The sequence below is a fragment of the Haemorhous mexicanus genome, chromosome 5, assembly GCF_027477595.1.
Source record: "Haemorhous mexicanus isolate bHaeMex1 chromosome 5, bHaeMex1.pri, whole genome shotgun sequence".
Taxonomy (NCBI): Eukaryota; Metazoa; Chordata; class Aves; order Passeriformes; family Fringillidae; genus Haemorhous; species Haemorhous mexicanus.
In genome coordinates this window covers 43,595,780-43,617,158 of record NC_082345.1, presented here as the reverse complement: position 1 = coordinate 43,617,158, position 21,379 = coordinate 43,595,780, and the positions used below count along the sequence as shown (strand labels likewise).

The 21,379-nt window shown below is 44.2% G+C and overlaps 1 protein-coding gene across 1 annotated transcript in view; it reads right to left on the bottom strand.

Moving 5' to 3' along the window:
- The window catches only part of PPM1H (protein phosphatase, Mg2+/Mn2+ dependent 1H), a 130,361-nt gene extending 110,175 nt beyond the window's left edge, over nt 1-20,186 (bottom strand). Inside the window, exon 1 of the mRNA XM_059847001.1 lies at nt 19,640-20,186. Coding sequence (XP_059702984.1) covers nt 19,640-19,875 — 236 coding nt within the window. The 5' untranslated portion in view covers nt 19,876-20,186. The remainder of the gene's footprint in view (nt 1-19,639) is intronic.
- Nucleotides 20,187-21,379: the final 1,193 nt, after the last annotated feature.

Sequence of the window (21,379 nt, the reverse complement as noted above, 5' to 3'; positions counted from 1 at the left end):
CAAAATGCAGTATAAAGTTGTAAGCACTGTAAGTGTCTGTGCTCTGCAGCACGGAAATGGCAAAATTTGAGAGAAATCCTGTAAATCAAAAGTCTGTGTTATTTTAATAGACTTCCCGTGCTAGCTGCAGTCTCTGCAGATTTATAAAACCATTTGGCAGCATGCTACACACCAGTAATTACCAGAGCAGGAAACGCTCAATAATACAGAAATAACTCACAGTCATTACAGATACAAACTATGATGTGGAGACAGAGAGATTTCTTTTCACTTTTTTCTTTATCTACCAAATAGAAAAACAAGAACTGCCAACAAAAGAACTGCATGCAGCTCTCCCCACAGCACTCCTCACTGCTGACAATGCCACCAGGGTGTCAGGGAGTCTGCAAGGTACCCTTGGGGAGCAGCTATCAGACTTGTCCAAGCTTTCAGTCCTGGAATAATGGGCAATTCTGCAAAACAGATACCTTGCCTATGTGGACCAAAGAGATAAAAGGGCCAAATTCAGTCCTGTAACAAAGCAGCAGCAATGCTATTGCCTTCACAACACTGCAAGGGTTTATACTTAGTTTTTAAGCAAAGCAAACAAATTAGATATATTGCAACCTTCATATAAAAAGATCACTCAACCACTCAATTATCACAACCACTCAATTATCACGACCACTCAAGGGAATTCTGTAGTTTATGCAGCATTTTTAATTACTCAGTACAGAAAAGGCCCAATTTTGATCTAAGAAGTGACAGTTCTACAAGATCTCCTAAGAAACAAGACTTCTCAAGCACTGAATCTTTATCAAGGTTTTCCCATCTGCAAGAACAGTGAAGTGAAAATACATAAAAAGGAATTTTACCAGGCCCAAACCAGGGAGGCCGTGGAAGCTGATACACTGTTTGTAGCAAGAAAATCATAATGTATCTCTATTTAGCATATGCATGTGCGCCTATTTGCTCTAGATGCATGTATAATCAGCCCCAGTATAAATTAGAAATCATATGAAGGATTAAACATCAATTGCCTGTCCTCCTACACTTCCCATCCCTCTGCCAGGTCCTGATTAAAACAGAAGGCACAGTAGCAATGGTTAGAAACAGACTCTGAAATTGAAATAAGAGAAGAAAATAGCCATTTTCTTTTTGTAGCAAAACCTATAAAAGCCACATTAGTATTTGACTGTCAACAAATACCACCATATTCTGAAATTAGGAAATCCTGATGGTTTTAACAGGATCTAGAAGGTGCAGAAAAAATGAGAATTATTAAAACTTGAATATATGACAACTATATTTATGATGGAAGTCAGTGTTATGCAAATAATTGTTTTAATATTTCTCAGGCATCCCACATATTATAACTATTTCTTGGTGACTAGGAGGGTTTCGCACAATCTTTAAGTGTAATCTTTTGCTAGCTTCACCATCTGGGAGTTCACAGACAGCATTCAATCTTCCTGGCTTTTTTCCAAGAGACTTACTGTAGGTCTGTGGCATGTGTTCCTTTTAACAATCAAATTTGGGGGTGATTTTCTTCTTGACTGTAGCTTAAAATAGCCCACTATCAAAATAATATTAGGGAGATCAGGTCTTCAGAGAGCAACAGCATCTTCTATGATATAGCTGACAGAGCTCTAACTTTGCATGATGCTTTTCCCAAAGTATGCAGAAACTTCTTCAGAAATGAACAAATGCAGAAAACGTCTAACTACATGCAAATAAACCAAAAAAACCAAACTGGTGGTAGAACACAGGGCACCTTATCAGACAAGAAGAGCACTAGTTGGTGAGGTGATGCAAGAAAGGGCATACTAGGAAGGAAGGGGGGCAAAGAAGGAGAGCAGAGTACAATTACAAGTCAGGCCATAAAGCCATTCTACACATCTAGAGATATTCCTACCATTATGCATATATGTATCTCTAGCTTTTTCCATTATGCCCAACCAGAAGAGTTACAGTAAGCTTGATTTCTCTGGTCCATTTTTTTTTTTTTCTTCATTTTGTTCTGGATTTTTCAGGGATTTGTTTTGAAATATCTCAGAAAAATCATGGCCAGGAAGATGATGGGAAGATATGAAAGATGTTCCAAACCTTCACCAGCTGTCTGGAGCAAAGTTTCTGGGTGTAGAGTCACCCACACAATTCCTACTCCTCTGGACAGAGTCTACTGTATTCAAAGCACATGTAATTCAAATTTCAAAATTCCTACAGCTCTGCCCTCCAAAGCATTTATTAGAAACAATGATGTTTCCACCCAAGGTGGGGTTTGGAACTGGATGATCTTTAGGGTCTCTTCCAACATAAACCATTCCATGATTCTCTGAATCTGTTCTGGCACAGCTCAGTTTCTGATTTTTTTTTTGTTTTGTTTGGTTGTTGTTGTTGTGTGGGTGGGTTTTGTTGTTGTTTTTCTTTTGTTGGTTTTGGTTTTGTTTCAATGCATTGGGAGTTTGTTGCTTACAAGGATTTTGGTGAGACTGATATTTATTTGAAGGCTCAAGAGCTAAGGGCAGAAAAAGAATGTGAGCTTAAGGTAAGTGCAGCACATGAGTTGCATATAACACGCTGTTGTTTCAGATGCCTGCTACTTTTGGGGATAAGGATTTCTTGGTCTGTGGTCAAACCTCAGCAGGTTTGACAAGATCTAAGAAATCAAAGCATGATGACAACTTCCCTGTCCCCTAACACTCCACAGAACAAGTGGACAGCACAGCCACACTGGACATCACAGACTACAAGCTGGCTGAGGAAATAATATTGCCTCTCTTTAGACAGAACCGTTCTGTTTCATGTTGATTTGCCACACAACTAATTCAAAGGAAAAATGATCAACATAATTCACAAAACATATCTGTCACACTGCAAGATTGGACCAGCTGAAAAAGAGAGCAACATGGTTTTTTTATCTCATATAGTACTCAAGTCAAGTGGCAGCACTCTTAGATATAATTAGTTTTCCATTTTATTCAACTGTTACAAACGAACAGCGTGAGACTTCACAGGAGCAATTTCATGGGAAGGGCCAAAGGAAAGTAATAAGCAAAAGAAAACAAAACACTTGCACAAACACAACTACCCACAGTATGGCAACCTGCTGGGCACACTGAATAAGGAGAGGCTTTGCTTCAGATAAAGGTCATGGGTTTGTTTTCTTTAAAAGCCTGTCTAAAATGGCTTTTTTCAAAACATCATCTAGTAGGTCATTACCAATACATACAGATGAAATCTATACTCTCAGCTGTGGTGCACATTCCTCAGCTGCTAACACCAGCTAAGGCAGCTGCTCACACAGGAAGCCCCTATATGCAACAAGGCAACACTAGTAGTGGTCCTAGACTTCAATAAGTTGTCAAATTCTTGTGTTCAGATTTCTAAACCAAATTCCTATTCACAGCTAGTTGAGTTTCCTCAAAATGTTGAAGAAACATCTATTTTATTTTTTTTAGCTACACTGTCGGACTACTCTGCCATTCAATGGACATATTTCACTCTTTTGTAATAGAAACTGCATCCATGAAATATGGAGGACAAGAGGGATAGAAGTCAGGTTTGTAGTCACATCATCATTTCACCTCCTTCTTCAGAAGATCTGAAGACATCTTACACAGCACATGGAGAGACTGTGACAAGTCAAAGCTTTCTATGGCAAATCCTTTCCATCAGCTGCAGACCAGCACAGACAGATCTAGCCCCCCCTCCATAGCCATGCTACCACTGGCTTCCCTGTCTCCAAAAAGTAACACCATTGGTGCACATGAAAGTTTTTATAGCTCTGCATCTCTGGGCAGCAAAGCATAAGGTGAACAGATTCAGCCAACAGGAAGGAACCTTTCCTACAATCCATCCAAAGCTGATCAAGGGTACACACAATTTACACAGGTACATGGAAGTGTATTATTTCTAACACTTCAAGTTATTGTTCAGATTTCATGTTGTTTCCTAAAACAACAAGTTGGAACTCTTTCACCTTTGTTTTTAAGCCTCCAGTCACACTTCCTCCCATAGCCCCACAGATGTACATTTTACTTAGCTAAATTTGCACAGTGGACCAGGTTTACTTTGCTGACAAATACTGGATAAGCACTGATCTGCAGATATGCATAATGCATTCTTCCCTCTTTCAGACACAGGAGAATAATAGCTTATGGAGAAGTTCTAGCAGGAGCATTCCCAAACAAGCTTATTTTGTGCCTTATGTATGGAAACTCTCATCTCTTTCCACAAATTCCAAACATGCTTTTAACTGTGGATAAGATAAGCTCTCTGGGAAAATGCTACTACAGCTCCACGTGTGACTTTGGTCCCTCACTGCACTGTGACATGCTACTGTGAGCACCAAGTGCTTTTGTACTGCAAGTGCCTTCCTCTGCACACAAAACAAATCCCAACTGTTCTAATTCCTTGAGAGTAGAACTACTTCCTTGCCAATACTTTAGCTCCTCCAGGTCTTGTTAAAGATCCCACTAGGGAAAGAGTTTTCAGATTCCATTCTATTTTCAAAGTGAACACCACCTTGCTGCTCCCCCAGACTGAGCTATTTGTTCAATGATTCTTTATGACTAATCCATCCCCTAGTCACAGATCTTTGGTGCCTTCTAACCTGTAACAATGCTGGCTTGTTGACTGTAGTAGGATGTTCACTTGACTTTTCTGAAGTCTTTTTCAAACAGTAATCTTGCAGCACTGGGGAAAGCAGCATAGAGCCCCACAGGTCTGCAATGCTTCTGAGGAGCTGTGACTCTCAACAGAAGAGGTGGGGGGGGAAAGGGGTATCTGGATATATTTCTCTTGTCTTTTTTTTTTCTGAAATATGAGCTAAAATATTACACAAGAGCTGAAAGACAAAGAATAAGATGTTACATTATGCCAATGGCCAGCAGTAATTATTTTTCTTCTTGGTGAGGTAGCCTTCCTCAATTCTTTTCTGGAGAAAAGTTTTTACTGTGGAATACCACCAAATAAGCACATCCATCTTTAAACAAAAAACAAACAAACAAAAAAAAATTGCCTTCTCCAATGTTAAAATGTACACTCCTAAAATGAAAATGCTGCCCACCATTAAAAGAGCTTTTTTTTTTTTTTTTAAGGAAATTCTCCCCATGCAGAAAAACTACATACCAGTTTTCGGTAGTTTGTGCTGCCACTTTTGTTTTCTCTTGCAGTCTCCATGGAAGGGCCCTGTCCTACCTTTTGGTATTTCCTCTGTGCACTGTTTTTGGCTGGGATAGAGTCAAATTTCTTCCTAGTAGCTTGTGTGTGACTCTTTTGGATCGGTGCTGGAAATGGGGTCAGAAATATAGAGATGCTTTTATTATGGGAGAGTAAGGCTTACACAGCATCAAAGCAACCTTTTTGCTTTCTCACCCCATCCCACAAGTGATGGGTTGGGGGTGCACAAGGAATTGGGAGGGAGCAGAGCCAAGACAGCTGACTGCAACTGATCAAAGGGATATTCCATACCATATGCATCATGCTGGCAATAAAAGTTGGGCGTAAGAAGAAGGAAGGGAGGGACATTTGGAGTGATGGCATTTGTCTTCCCAAGTCACCATTATGTGTGCTAGGGCCCTGCTGCCCTGGAGATGGCTGAGCACCTGCCTGCCCATAGGAAGTGGTGAATGGATTCCTTATTTTGCTTTGCTTGCATGTGCAGCTTTTGCCCTACCTATTAAACTGTCTTTATCTTAACCCATGAGTTTTCTCACGACTACCCTAATGATTCTCTTCCCAGTCCCACTGTGGGGGAGTGACTAACATCTGCAGGTGCTTAATTGCTGACCAGAGTTAAGCCACAACATTCTGGATTATCATTCCAAACAACAACATAAACAACTGGAAAAATTTTCTCAGTGGCTCAGTTTGTGCCCGACTTATTGCACTGCTTTCTACTGCACAGGTGGGAGTGGGAGAAGTAAGAGGTTAATTCAGGAACAAACCCAACCATGGCACAGCAATCCCCTTAATGCCCAGTAGACACCTGTCATGCAGGAAACATGAAAAAGTTCTCTATTTCAAAGAAAAAGAGGAGTGGGGGAAGATTTTAGGTTTTTAAGACACCTGTCTTTAACTTCAAATACCTTTGAATTCAGGGTCCTGGGGATTCCTGAAACAGGAGACCCTGAACTACATCTTTAACAAACTTCTCTGGTATGTCCTCATGCAATGAATTCTGCCTATAACTCTAAGTTACACAGGGAAGCATTATCTTTATTGCTGTTTACAGCCTTTCCTTTTCTGTCACAGGGACTTCTACTCCAGTTAAACCTCTCCCAACACAAAAATATTTAGCCTGCCTTCAGGGTGCTCTCTCCTGGCTTTTTAGCCTTCCTTTTTGTTCTCCTCTTTCAACTCCTCCATGTTCTCTACTTGTTTTTTTCCAATCATTACTCCTCTTTAGCTCTGCCCATAATTAAGGGTAAACACAATCTTATTGTGCTTTAAATGTAGAGTTTCCAGAGGCACCCCATTTTCCACTATCACATCCTACTTTGATCATAGACATGCTTTCCAAAGCTATACTAGAGGGGTAACTGTATCTTCCAAACAGGTATCTGTGTAACACTACTTCAAATCATCCCTGCCAAAGACCACTACATTTCTCCAAGATGAAATTCATCTACTCTTCCAGTGGTTTTGTGTTCTCCAGGAAGTATGAAGCAATTTCAAAGGGAAAAGAACAGAAATTCCCCCTTTATTTGATAGTAGGAGGAGCTTTGAGGATTTTTTTTGTTGCTGTTGGGTGGAAGGTATTCTGTCATTTTCTGGCCTTAGAGAAAGCTGTGAGAGAGCACAGCAGTTAAGCCACATACCAAACCATCTGGATTGTAAGTAAGTGCAAGAGAGGCAGTGTACTGCACATCACATTCAAACACAGTGAGAGTTTTTACTTGTAAACAAGGCAGTTCCAAACAACCTCTCAAACACCAGCCTGATGGAGCCTATCAATTTATAGGATTAGTATTACAACGTTTTGTTGCTACACCATCATCTCTCCCAAGCATCTGAACTATTGTAACAGGATCAACACTTGAGGCAACTCAACACAGGAGACAGAAGTGACTAATGCTCCTTTTCAGTGAATTTGCTCCCACCTTGCAATCCTTGTTACAGCCTGGCCAGGCACCCTTCCAGCAGCGCCTGCACACTCCCTCTTTTCCCTGGGATTCTGTGGGCAGCTGCCACCAGGACCTCCCTAGCCCAGTGTCACTGCAGCCACATTGGCAAGAAAGGACACCAGAGGAGGGGGAACCTGACAGGAAGTCAAGGAAAAGCCTCAATTCACACAATTTCTCTAAATTGAAGAATCTTAAATTTGCTGCTTGAACAAAAAAACCAATAAGTTAAGTCCTTGCCAGAGTCCTCATCCTGGCCAGAGCTCTTCACTACAGAGGGTTCAGGCAGTATTTGACCCCAAGACTAGGCACACTTATTTTAAATTCTCCAACAAACAGACAAGACATGAACAAGGTATTTTCCTGCCTTCTCCCTCGTTTCCCATGGTAATAGAAAGCAGGGTGAGCTGGTGAGGGCAACACTTCCTTCTCCCCAAATGATGGCCGTAGGGAACGTGGAACCCTTGAAGACAGCTAACCTGCTCATGTTGCATTTTGCCTTTCACACAAGAGGCCGCTGCCCTCTGTCCCCAGAGCAGGGTGCTGTCCATGCCCACGCTGGCACAGGCTGTGGCACAGTGCTCCTCTTGTCCTGGCAGCTTCTGCCTCTCCCCTCTCCAGCACCCAACAGCATTTCCAACAGTTCACGCTGGTACTCCCACAGAAGTCCATCCTCTTGTTCCCTTAGCACTAAAAAGACGTGCCTCAAGGGAGAAAAGAGATCTCCAGATCATTCACGTCAGGTAGAAGCTGCAGCTTTTATTAGAGACAGCCCTATCCCTGGGCAGAGCTAAACCAGCCACGCTGCCAGTCCCAGCAGCAGCTGTCACATATCAGCTGGTAACACAGTCCCAACACAAACCCCTGGGCTGCAAAGCCCCAAAGAACCACGGGCAGCATGTGGTAAGTTGTTCCATGCCCATGTTTATACACACACACACCTGAAAGGATTATGCTCAGCTTCCATTGACATGCTCTTAGCTTCAGATTCCTAAATTATGCTGTGCAGCAAGAACTAGAAACTTACTGCTGGCTATGAGAGTTTCTTCCTCTCTTGATTCCAGTGCTTTTTCAAAGACAGATGAGCTGAGCTGTCAAAATAGCTCCTTCTCCCCTCTACGAAGGCACTTCACAGAACTAGCTTGTGATTCAGGAATCAGACACTTCTCTAAAACCAAGCAAGAATGGAATTACAGCTAATCACATTAGCCCGCAACTTTTTTCCCCTCTAAAAGCAGGATTAAAGGCAGAGATGGGGAACTTCCACATTCCCACACACCAGCTGCATTCTTCCAGACTCAGCTTGCTGAACAGCTAATAGAATTACCATCCATAGACCTAGGATTTTCAGGGATTACTTCGGAGAGGTTGCCAAAGGAACTAACCAGACTGTAATTCCCAGCTTTGCACCACCAGAAAGGGATAGAAAGACCTTAAAATGACATTGAGAAGTACCCCAGAGGGAACCACGGCCTGAGGAAGTTGCCATCTAGATTTTGTAAGGGCTGTGGAGACATTGATGTTAAAGTTTACTGAGAAAAACAACAAAATGAACTGAAAGCCCAGGTTTGGAGAGGTGACTGATGAGAGGAGTGACAAGGTAAGGGAGAGGGGATTGCCCTCCAAGACAGATGCCAATGTACATCTGTTTAAAGAGATCAGGGTACATTTTAATGCCTTATCAGTTCCTGCATTATGGTTGACAGCAGGTATGGCTAAGTTCTGATCTTCAGATTACTCATGAAAATAGCTGAAAAACAATTTTTTTTTTTTTGTTCAAAGGGAAAGATGAAGAAGGGGAGAAAATTTTCTATTTACGTTCTTCAAAATATAAGTCACTCATATCAAACCAAACATACATAAAACTTTGACCTTTGTCATGACATAAGCAGCAATAACCACTGAGGCTAGCTTTATGATTATTATTTTTCATTTCCAAATCCCAAAATCTGAAGTCATACTCCAGCCCCTCCATGGCACCACAAATACAATGCAGGTTTCACTGTACAACTTTTAAACTTCCTAAAGGATAAGTGTTGCAAGTTTGAACTTAGGAAATTAGAAGTTTTCGTTTTTCCCCATTTATCTTCAAGAATTTGATCTTTCTGAGTCGAGGCACCTACAAATAAGGTCAGGAAAGAAAAACAAAAACTAGTTCAGATAAATCTAGTTTCAATTTCAAACTTTAGCATTCATTAATGAAACAAAGATTCTTAATACAAATTCAGAAGAAAAAGCATGTTGTTCAAAATGAGGTTTCAAAAGCAGCAATTTAAGGACCCTAGCTTTACTGCACAGGCTTCTGCAAAGCATCATGTACTGCTGAGCAAATTAAAAACCCAAGACCCTCCCTCAGCCTGCCAAGGCAGTTGCACAGACTTGGAGCCATGGAATTAACAGTGGGAGGGATGCAATGGGACAGAGGAAAAGGCACTAACCTCCTCTCCCCATGGCCACTGGAGCCAAGGGAGGTGCAACCCTTTGCACTCCAGGGTAGGAGCAGAGCTGTCCAGCTGCTTCATGAGCCTGGGCAGCAAGGCAGGGACAGGAGGGCAACACAGGGCCCCTTGCCTTTGAAACTGATATCCAGTGCAACCATGAACCTGCTGAAGAGGATGCAGCTCTCATGTACCAAGGTTGGGCCTGAATCAATTTAAGGAATGCTCTTCCCAACCAGAAAGATAAAGGTTGCTGCCCATTATTAAGTTTCACAGCTTCTTGCCCTCTCCTCCTCCCCAGACAAGTAGCAGAGATAATGAATCAAAAAGAAAGAAGTCCACAACCAACAATAAAATAACAACTTCTCTCAAGAGAGAAGGGGAAAAGATAATAATAATTTTTTTTTTTTTAATATTAGTGGCACTTAGCTGGAAGGGTGGGAGGGGAAATGTTGCCCAAACCCACCTTTCACTCAAATTGTTTCAAAACCCAACAAAATCCATGAGCTCACATGGTGACCTGACACATCCGGAAAATACAGGCATCTCTGATGGACAGCAAGGTAACTTATTTTGTCTCTTCACAAGACATCTGCACAAAATGGAGCACTGCTCAAGTTTTATGAGCTGGAGATGTGTCCTCAGTCCCACCTCTAATGTAAAACTCCACCAAGGACCAGATTGTTAGTTATGACTGACAGGTATTTTACAGCATTACAAACATGCACTACGCATCATCTGTTTCTGAGGAGGTCTCTAACACATACCTAAAGATAGAAAAATCATACTTGGCCTAAATGAATCAATGTTGGCAGGGAAAAAAAAGTGATCTGCTGCAGAACTTGGCTGGAGATGGATCTTTTTTGTTCCTTGCAGGGAGTTTGGAAAGCAGAAATTATCATAACAGGACACAAAGGGCAGAGAAACAAATCAGGGAAATCCAGAAGGGCTCACAGTGGGGAGCAGAGAAGAGGAAAGAATTCACCTCTTGTCTGCACCTTTATGGAATGGAGTAGATACACAGACAGGACAGCACAAAAGGCACTTAGATAAGGACCAGCAGATGAAATAAAAGAAGAAATTAACTGCAAAGACTTTGGAAACAGAGCTATGCCTATAAAGGGGCAATCTTACTGACCTCTAATGCCAGTCCAAGGATATTTTGCCACAGGATTTCTGAGCCGTGGAATGCAGGACATCAGATGCAATCAAAGCTCAGTGTATTTGTCCCCTTATTGTAGCAGAATACTACCATGGAAAGCATAAAGACAATGGCACATGGTCTTCTACTCTTCCCTCCCCTCATTTTGAAACCTCATTTTGAACAACATGCTTTTTCTTCTGAATTTGTATTAAGAATCTTTCTCCCTGAGATCAGGCAAAAGCTGGCTGTCTCAAATCAGAGTTTCAATTGTTGCCTGCAAAAGAACCTGAACAGCATCAAAACAGTCACTCAAGATCAACTACGCCTTAGGGTAGCACTTCAGAAAGAAAAAAGAGGGAGGGGGAAAAAAAAAAATATATTAGAAATGGTTATTCACCTTTAAGGCACGGTCACCACCTGGACCTCAGCCTGCTCTCATAAGAGGGGAGGTGCAGAGCCTAGGGTCTGACATTGCTCACCGAGCTGAAAACAAGCTGGCATTATGACAAATGACAGCAGTGGACAGACAGATCTCCCCACACCAGAGGAGGGAGAAGCTGACATAATCTTGGGGGACCAGACCCATTCAACTCCTGCTTGTCCTGGAGATGGTGCACTGAGGTCCCCACTTGGGCCACACGAGATTTTCAGTTCTGTCAAGCCGGAGGTTCTCTGCGGACACAGCACTGCCCACACCCCTCTACCTCAAGCAGCTCAAGACTCCCTGAGCAGATTCTCTTCCCCCTTAAGCCTCACTGTGTTGAACACAGATCCCAAACAATGAGCAAAGCTCTCAATTTGCCGCCCTACTTCATACCAGAAAGTTGCCTGCTGGCCACAGCCCCCTAAAACCTCTTCTTATTTGAGTTTCTTTCTGAAATCAGTGTGATTGCTGAGTTATGCACAGGGTCCATATTTTGGCATTCCCCAATTATGCACTGATCACATACCCTCCTGCACTATCTACTGCACTTGCTAATGTTGAGTGCCTCAGCGTGGTGTTATTTTTGTCCTTCCCTCCCTCAGACTCCAGCAATTAAACCATGCTGTGATCAAGAACCACAGACATCCCTTTGGCTGGCTTTATGCTAGCACTGCCTCCCCCGACAAAGTACTGTGTGCAGTGTTTATTTGGAGAATCTTAAACTCTTCAGACAAACAGTTGCCTTACATACAGTATTGGGAGGAGGAATCACACCTGCCTGCAGCCATTTTATCAGCTTCACCTACTGAACAGTTCATGCAGCATCAACCACTTAGCAACCATGGCACTTATAACCCCAAGTACAGCTGGCAGCATCTACTAGGCAGCAAGTGTGCTGCTGGATGAGGGAGATAGCAGTGTAGAAGCCAAAAGGCTTCAATGGAGCTGCTGGCCATCTCCTGCTTGCTGGGCCCTCTAATTACCATTCCATAAAGCTTCCACCCTGTGTCAGTTGGATTTGAGGGGTGGAGCAGCTTGGCACAAGCTGGGAGCTCTGTCACCAGCTCTGCTCCCTGTTTAGTGCCCCAAGCACTTGAAACTGTGACCTACTCCTCCTGACCTCTGATCAGGAAACCACTCTGGATAATATGTGTATTATACCTGGATATCCCAAACATACCCTACCAAGTAAATGTGACTGGCCAAATGGGAACCAATTCTTAAAAGTCATCTTTGTCTTTCTGTTTAACAGGAAGCAAGAAAAAAAATCATTAGAGACAACAAAAGGCACAACTAATACGAAGGTGCTGCTGTCCAACAGGATCTCCTGCCTCTTACAGTTCAATCAGAACAGAAATCCAAGGGGAAGTGGTTAAAGAGCCAGGTTAGATGTAGTTCAGGAGCCTCTATCTTCCTTGCAAATGCTGCTCCATCACAGATGGAGCATCTACTCCAGCCTCATGCCACAGCAAAGCAGCTATGTCTGCTCTGCCTAAATTATCTCTCTGCACTCATTAACAGCACTCCCCCACTCCAAATCTTATTTGGGATTCAACTCACAAAGCTGCCTTAACCCATCCTTAAACCCACAAACCAAATTTCTTTCTCAAGTGGCACACAGCTCCCATCAGAGGAATGACCTGTGCTTTGCAGCACTGCCTCCTTTCAAGGTCAAACTGAGCATGGTTCATTTGATCACATCCACAGGCTCCAAGCAATTCACCCCGAGGGGCACAGCCCTGTCAGGTTACTTTATGCCTGGCTATAACTGTGCCAAGCCACTCCCACTTACACCTATCCCGAGTGATGCAGCTGCAACAGAGACAAATGAACCAAGCTGGAGTGTTTGCAGGTCCCACCTGCTGACTGCCACCTGGGCCAAGGCAGAAGGGTCCAAAGGAAGGCTACCTGGGAGGACACAGTCATGCTCTGCTGGCAGAAGCCAGGACCATGCTCAAGCAAGCCTTTCAGAAACATCTGAGACAACACCAGTCTTAAGCCTCTGAGGGACTAGCAATATGAGACAGCTTCGAGGGATGAATTTCATACTTGTCCCATTAGGAATCACATTTGTGCATCTTCGATAGTGTTAAAAATACCTGAGCATGATTTACATTTTTTCTGCTCTATTTTTCTCCTTTTACCCCTGTAATTTCTAAGAAATCAGAGGCCACATAGGAAAAAGCAAAGTACACGACAGCAGGAAAAATAACTGTGTTATCAAAACATAGAACCTAAAACCTGAGATTTATTATCCATATTCATGTCAAATCTCTTGCCAAAACTTATCCTCACGGCTGCATTTTTTTTCACGTGGAAGAAGCAGTACATTTACACATGTACATTTTTCTCCAAGGTTATTCTGAAATTATTACTTGCAATGCCCTTGGCAGATTAGAGGCATTACATAAATATTAGATGCTATAGCATACAGTCTTAAACAAGGAAAGGGACTTCTGAAGCTCTTAAAATTATCATGAGGTTTCTGTAGGCTGTTTTATATGAACCCAGGCTTAAACAAGAGCCAGGCAATGTACATTAAAGTTAACATTACAATATGCATAGAAGAATAATTCATACAGAGGAAAACCATTCAGTTATCTCTAGCTACATGTACAGGACTTGAGTTTTTAGTTCATTCATCAGATCCTGCTCAGTCTCATGTTCTGAACTACAAAAAGAATAAAAGAAAATATTTTCATCTAGAAAGATGAATTGCAAACAATTTTTTTAAAAGTTTAAAAAGGAAAGTAATTCATTATTTCTGTGTACATAACCTGACAACCAAACAGAACAAGATAAAAAAAAGTATTCCTTTCCCCATGAGTCTCATTCCTCCTGAAATTTGTACCAAACAGAACACACATAAGAAATGTGTATACAGATGGGGTATGAGTCATGCTCCCAGGTGAGGGTTAGAAAGACTATCACTTCCAATTCACAGGAGCAGGACTGTGGTGTTGTTATCTCCCATTAATAAGAAGCAATGGGGATTAGAATAAGCAATCAGTAGTTGCAAGCCCTATGCTATCCTCCAACATCAAAATATTCAACTCAGGACAAGTGTTTTCTGTGCTTTGCCTTGCCTCAGCTCACAGATGTGTTAAGCTTTCACCTGCTTCATAACATTATTAAAAGGCTTAGCATTTTAATAAATAGTTTGGTCTAGACAGAACATGAAAGGTAGATGAATACTTCTGTGTTATCTTAACTCACCAAAGTGTTTATGATCACTGAGAAATGCTGGAAAGCACTTTAACTAAAACCTCCAGTTAATTCTCTTGTACATTCATTTGCTACAAACTAAGTAACGGAGCATGAGAAAACATGATGCAATATTATCAGCCTTACAAAAAATCCAGTACTTTGAGAAGAAAAAAAAAAAAATCCATAAACTCCTCCCCCTCTTCATTTTGAACAATAACAACTTGCCACTGTAATAGTGCTGGAAGGACACAGTAATCATACCTCACCTACAACTCTCCATTCATTATGGGTCAGCAGCCACCAACACCAAGAGGAAATGCAATTTCTACAGCAGACCCACAGAGCAGAGAAACCACAGTATCACTGAAATGTAACATCACGGAAAAACAGCCCGGACTTTGTCTCATCAAACAAAAGGCACTGCAGGGATAATAAACTGAAGAAACACACATACCAGTAAAGTCAAGTTTCTGGAAACCTATTATAACTCAGAACTGCAAAGGTGTCTGAAGTGTCATTTAGAATTTTTCAAAACATAAATTTAAAAGGCAGGCGAAATTGTCTCTTGCACAAGGACACAGACAACGGACAATTGAATCTTCCCCCCATCCCTTAAGTGTATTTGATAGTACCTTTTGAAGTTCTCCAAAGAGATGGCAGAAAGGCAAGAGCAAAGAGAGGAACACGTGACACAGAAGCAACCAGCTATGGTCCCATCCCCAGGATTCATACAGTTTAGAAAAGCAATTATAGTACTGGATTCTGAACTGTAGGAATATACATTCAAAATGGATGGAAAATGACTAAGCTTGTTTTTCTACCACAAATGCTACTCAGTTGCAGTTTCTCTGCAACTCCACCAGCATGAGCAGCAGGCTAGTTGTTTGTCATTTTCAAATTTAGCATTTAATTTATCGTGCCATATGTAGTCAAGGAATTCAGCTAGGAGGGGTAGGCTCTGCTCCACCCTCTGCCTTCACAAAGGGAGGAAGATAAAGCAAAGAGGAAAAGGTGAAAAATAATGTTCTGGGTGGCGTTTAGGTGCAGTGAATATCATCTGGGTCATTTCACGTTACATACTCTCTGCTCCTGCCTTTACTTTGCCAGTCACTTTCAGAGTTGAACACTGGGGCTGCTCAGCAGCAGTGCTGCAGGGAAGCAGCATAACACACTGAAAACAGCTCAGGAAGGGACCAAAGGAGAAACTTCCCTGCCAGTAACAGGGCCATCCAAGAAGAAGCTCAAGAAACAGCTCGTGGCTCAGACGGGGAAAGCTCTAGAGGAGATCCCAGTGGCCTCAGCAGTGCAGCTGCTTGCAGAAGGGAGGGAGGGATGAGTAAATAAAGTGTGAGGCAGGATCCCTCCCACCCTCCCTTATTCAAATAAATCACTTAACTTTTCAGAGAGCAGCAAATCTCCTTACTCCTCTGGATTAAAGGCAGACTTAAAAGAACGTTTGTTAACAGACTACCCTCTCTCAGGGTCATTCCTGATGCATGCCAGCTAACCACATGCAGAAAACTTAAGTTAAGGGCCCCCTGGATTTAAATTGAAAAGTTTATTTCTAAATAAAACAATACCTTTAAAGACAATTAAAAAGCTTACTGGATGTGGGATACAATTTTAATTTTGCTTCTATGGAGCTTGACGAACATTAGTCAAGTGTCTGTGGTATAAGAATATCTCTTTGAAACATGGCCTTTTGCCATCCTGCATGAGGTGAAATGAAATTCAAGGTCCCAGGGCTCCCATGCAAGGAAGAGACAGCAGGACAGTCATTTCAGAAGACAACCTTTAGGCTGCTCACTAAGGAGAGCTGAGTCCCTATGGGATTCCCACTAAAATGTCAAGAATCAACGATATTTTATCCCAGTACCAAGTATGTTTCTGAAGATTTCATTTGCCTGCCTACATGTTTTTCGTAATGATCATTCCATTAAAAGAGGGAAAGTTAATAATAAAAAATAAAGGTTAATTTACATTTTACTACATAATATCACAGAGCTAAGTAGGAAATTTTAAAAATAAGTTAAAATATATTCCTTGAATGAACAGTATTGCAAAATACCAATTACAAAAAATGTTCAGTATAAGAGGAGGAAGAAAGTGGAGTGAAGGAGAAATGCTTGTTCCAGGGGAATAGGTCAGATGAACAGGCCCATACCACAGAGATTCTAGGGAAAAGAAATCATCAACAGGGTGAGCTGCTTTGTCAATATGTTGTTTAGTAAGAAATACTAATCCTCAGGAATCAAAGAAACAAGAGGAATCCCCTAAAAATCCCCCTATTTTGTAGATACAAACTGCTTCAGTCTGGCATGGGAAGCAGGTCTAACCCTGAAATGCCTTCTCCAGCTTGGATGAAACACCAACATGACATCAAGGAACTCCAGGATCATCTGTAAACTGACATGTTTTACAACTAAAGAACATGAATGCTACAAATGCTTTCCTGAAACTCAGCCTCCAGGTGACCTATTCTCAGAGCCAGAATTTCCTCCTAAAGATAGTGAGACAGACGCTGCTGCTGGGTGTGGAACATAAATCCACTGACTCAAACCCTGCTGTGCAATGGCTCTCAACATCAGGTCAGATACAGTACAGGTGGCACACACTCTCCTTACACCTTCTGGGCCAAATCCCCACCTTCTAAGTCTACAACAAACCTCTCATTAGCTTCAGGAAGTAAAAATCCCTGTTTCCATCGGCATCCCAACAAACAAAACACTGCAATTGCTTTTGCTGATTTGCTAAAGCATGAGAACACAGAAAAGGCAATAGCCCAGGGAAGCTGCACCTTGGCACACTGCAGGAATGGCATGTCTTCTCTCATGTCTTCACACCAAAGCAAACTAGCAAGATGTGAGTTAAACAGCTGACCTTTGTGTTACATCACGAGCTGCTTGTGAGGACACCAAACTTCCTCCTAACATTCTTTTAAGTGCTCACTTGTATTGTAACAAAAGGCAAACATTGTTCTGATAGTTTCCTTAATATAGACACTAACAAAATGCTAAATAATAGCATGAAAGTGCTTTATTCCCTGCTTTCCCCAAGCCAACAAACTTCAGAATGTGTATAATAGTAATTTCATCTTCCTGGCGCTTTCTTTTCTTTATGTAACTCAAACCTGTTTCAAAAGAAAAACATAGTTTCAACACATATCTCCCAGCAAGTCTTACAATTATTTTCAGAAAGCCTGGTAATAGCTCGGTATGAGTAAAACAAAATAAAAGTTCGTATTTGGCAAAATCTGAGTTTGTCCATATTTTCTTCTTTTTCTTTATTCTTTGGAAAACAATGCGATTTTGGTGGCACCGCTTTCCTCTCAGCTTCTCCACAGCAAGCATTTGAGATCTTCAGGCTACAATGAACCCCGATTTTGGAACACCATATACATTCTTCTGGGAAGGGGGCAGTAGCACATTCACTAGTTCTCTCTAACAAGTACCACCTAGCTGCTCCACCAGCACTAGAGCCAGTAAGTGCAAGGGGATAAGACAAAAAACTGAAACCAACCAACCAAAAACAAACAAATCAACAACAAAAAAAGCTACCAGATACAAAGCAAAAGGGCAACTTCTTTTCACATAGATTACAACAGGAACTGAAAAAGCTAGTGACTTTTTTATGCCTCCCAATTAACCAAGCTGCTCAAAGCTCAAGAGGGAAGAGCAACAAGCATACGAAAACAATCCTGGTATGTTCTGCTTTCATGACCACCAGAGCCATTTACTTTATCTCCAAATACTCTCTCACATCAGGTTTCATCGACAGGGTCAATGAAACCTTCACTTTCCACCAGCCACATTTCTCTGCCCCAGCAGTCTCAGGTGAAGCTCATGGGATGCACACATCTGGGAGCCAGAGAACCTCCCTCCCACTTTGTCACCAACTTGCAATTACATTTATTTGCTAAAAGCCACAGAACTTCACTGAAGCTGAAAATAGCAGCAAGTACTTATTTTGGTAAGGGCTTTTTAAAGGACCATTATAGTGGCAGAACAATTAGAGCTTACTTTTAAATATTTAACCTTACATATCATGGGGAATTTGCTCAGTATCCTATTCAATTCTTTATTAATCTGAGGAGAACAATCCAATTTAAAATTCTTTAAATCTTTCACTAAAATCACTCTTTAAATCTCCCATGTCAGCATCCCCAATAATGCAACAACCTTCTAAATAAAGCCAGTGATTGCTCATTAATGATGTGAAGCCTTCACTGTAGTTTTTGCAATAGCTTTTTAGGGAATTCATATATGTCTGAAGAGACTATACAGAACAGCTAGTGGTCTGAAAGGGCTAACTCAGTAACTTTAGTAATCTCTGAGTCGGTAGAAACAATGGATGGCCAGACATGCTCAAGACTTAGAAGGAGTAACAGAAAGAAACCAAATACTGAATCCTGCACCCAGAATCCTTAAGGAAAACAATGTGCCTACCGATAAAGGCATCAAGTGCAAGGACATGCCTTGCCTCTGCAGCTACTCCCACTGCCAGCTGGATGCATCCAAAGGAACACTGCCTTTCGCCTGGCTGGCAAGGCTACAACCAGGTCCTGATCAGACACCCTCTAAAGTAAATACCATTATATGAGTGAGTCAAGGCAACAAACCATTTGGAAAGCCCAGTTTGGGGGCTAGCCAATGGATTTTTTTTTTTCTTTCAGTTTGGAGCCTGTAGTCCTGAAGCGTCTCCCCAAACTGAAAATCATTTTGAGAGACATGTGACCAGTCCCCACCAGCAAGCACAACGGCTGGCAGGTCCACAGGAAGGGGCTCCAAACCCCACACATTTCACCATTCCTGGGCAGCGGGAATATTTACACACGCACAAACCAAACCGGGTTTCCTACCAAAAGCCCTGTTTATTCCAGGGTCAAGGACCGAGACGGCTGTTCAGTACCCGGAGGGTATCCCATCCTTGGCCCCTGCGCCCCCGTAGCCGTCACTACGGGTCGGTGGAGCCCGGTGCTGCCCCTGGCCATCCTTCGCCGACCCGGGTACCGGCCACTCCCGCCGGGACCTTCTAGGGCAGCTGACGGTCTGCATCCTCGGGCTCCCAGAAAGGAGCCACCCAGGTACAGAGCTGCGGCCGGGGCCGGACACACGGCGCCGGGGATGCCGCTCCCCTCCCCCGGCATCTTTGCCCCGCCGCTCCCGCTGCGCCGCGCAGGCCCGGGGCTGCGCTCCCCCCGCCTCCGGCAGCGCCGGCACCGCCGGGGCTCCCTCGGCATCGCCGCCTTTCGCCGCCGGTGCGCCCGGGAGCGCGGGCAGCGGCTCGGCCGCGCTCCACCTGCTCGCCGCGGCGTACTCACTCCGCGTAGCCCGTGGTCCAGGGCAGGCGCCGGGTGTCCTTGCTGAGGATGAGGATGGGGCGGGCGATGTGGTCCGCGGAGCACTCCACCTCGTCCGGAGACAGTCCCAGGAACTCGGGTCTCCCGTAGGGGAAGCGGAGGGGCAAGTCCGCGCCGCTGCCGTGGTCGGCGCCCGCGCTGCCAGCCATGATGCCGCCCATGAAATTGGCCACGGCGGACTTCACCCGTGTGAGCATAGTACCCCCGCCGGCGGCGGCGGCAGCGCCGGGGCCGCCGCGCAGGGCGGGGAGCGGGGCGCGCCGGCGGGCACCCTGCGGAGGCGGCTCCGGCAGCCCCCGCCGCCCTCCCGCAATGGGGGCGCCGGGCCGCGCGGAGCCGGGCGAGAGGACGGCGGGCTCAGGGGCAGCCGCGGGGCCGAGGCCTCATTGCAGGTTTCCCCCTCCCGGCGCGGCGCTGGGTGAACTCAGCCCGGCGGCAGCGGCTGCTGAGTCATGTGATAGCGCGGCTGGATTCGCCCGGGCGCTTCCTGCTCCTCCTGCGGCACCGGCGGGCTCCTGGCACACGCCGGGCACGGGCGCCGCCGCCCCCGCCCGCCTACCCGCGCCGGGGGCCGGCCCGCGGCAGGTGCACGGCGGGCGGAGCCCGGGCCCGGCGGGGCCGCCCCCGGCTGCCCGCAGCGATGCGGCCGGGACCCGCGGTCGTGCCCGCGGCCGCCTCCGCTATGAGCTGCCCGGGGGGCAGTGCTCTCGGAGTCGCTCGGGGTTCCACTACCGGGGGGCTGGGGATCGCCGCCCGCAGTGCGCTGTCCCTGCTGCCCTTGGGCTGAGCCAGCGCCGTCGCAGCCCCGACAGAGCCTGCTGATCCTGCGGGACAAGATTCCCCCTTGGAGGGTTTACTTGCCTTCTGCTCAAACACGCCAAGGATATTTCCCCCAGGAAGCCATTTGTTAGAAAAAAGAACCTGGGACGGTAGCCGAAAGCGAGCCGTTCTGCCCGCCTGCCGTGGGTTCCCCCTGGCTGCCCGGGGACGCCGGGGACATGCCCGTCCGCTGGTCAGCGCTGACGGCAGCCCCCGGGCTGCTCCGCGCACCGCCAGGCGTTCAGGATGCTGTCATGGACCAAAAGTGAAAGGACGGGACCAAAAATACTCATATTTGCCGACATAGATGTTTTAAACCCGTCTTCTCTTGCTGTGTTGTTTTGACCTCTTTCAAATTAAAAAATAAAATAAAATTGGGAGGTCTCTTCAATGTGGTCATCACCCAAATGTGTGGAGGGGTTGCAGATTTAGGTGTGCCAAGCTTTAAGTAAATGTAGGAATGGAGCAGGAGCATATAGGAAGTCTGTCCTCTGAAGCAAGGCTTTGTCTGAGCCCTGTGATTCTGCAGCCCTCCTGAGAGCTGTAAGTCTCACTGAAAGCCAATGACCTGCGAAATAAAGGAGGTAGGTACAGCAAACCTTGAGAGTAGTGAAGCACTGGAAATTAAACTTTGCAGTCTATTGGACCTAAACACGTTGAAAAATATCATTGACTAAAATTCAGAGAGAGAGAATGCATTGTTTGTTCTGACCCCATACTGCAGTCACTATTCCACACAACACAAGGGAGAAATGTGAAGTAATATGTTAGAGTTTAAATTATTATCCCTGCTAGATGACAAGGAAAATCCCAGATGAGACATATGGGGAGACAGCTTAGCAGCTCTCCACTTTCAACAGATCTGTGCAGTTTGAAATGTAT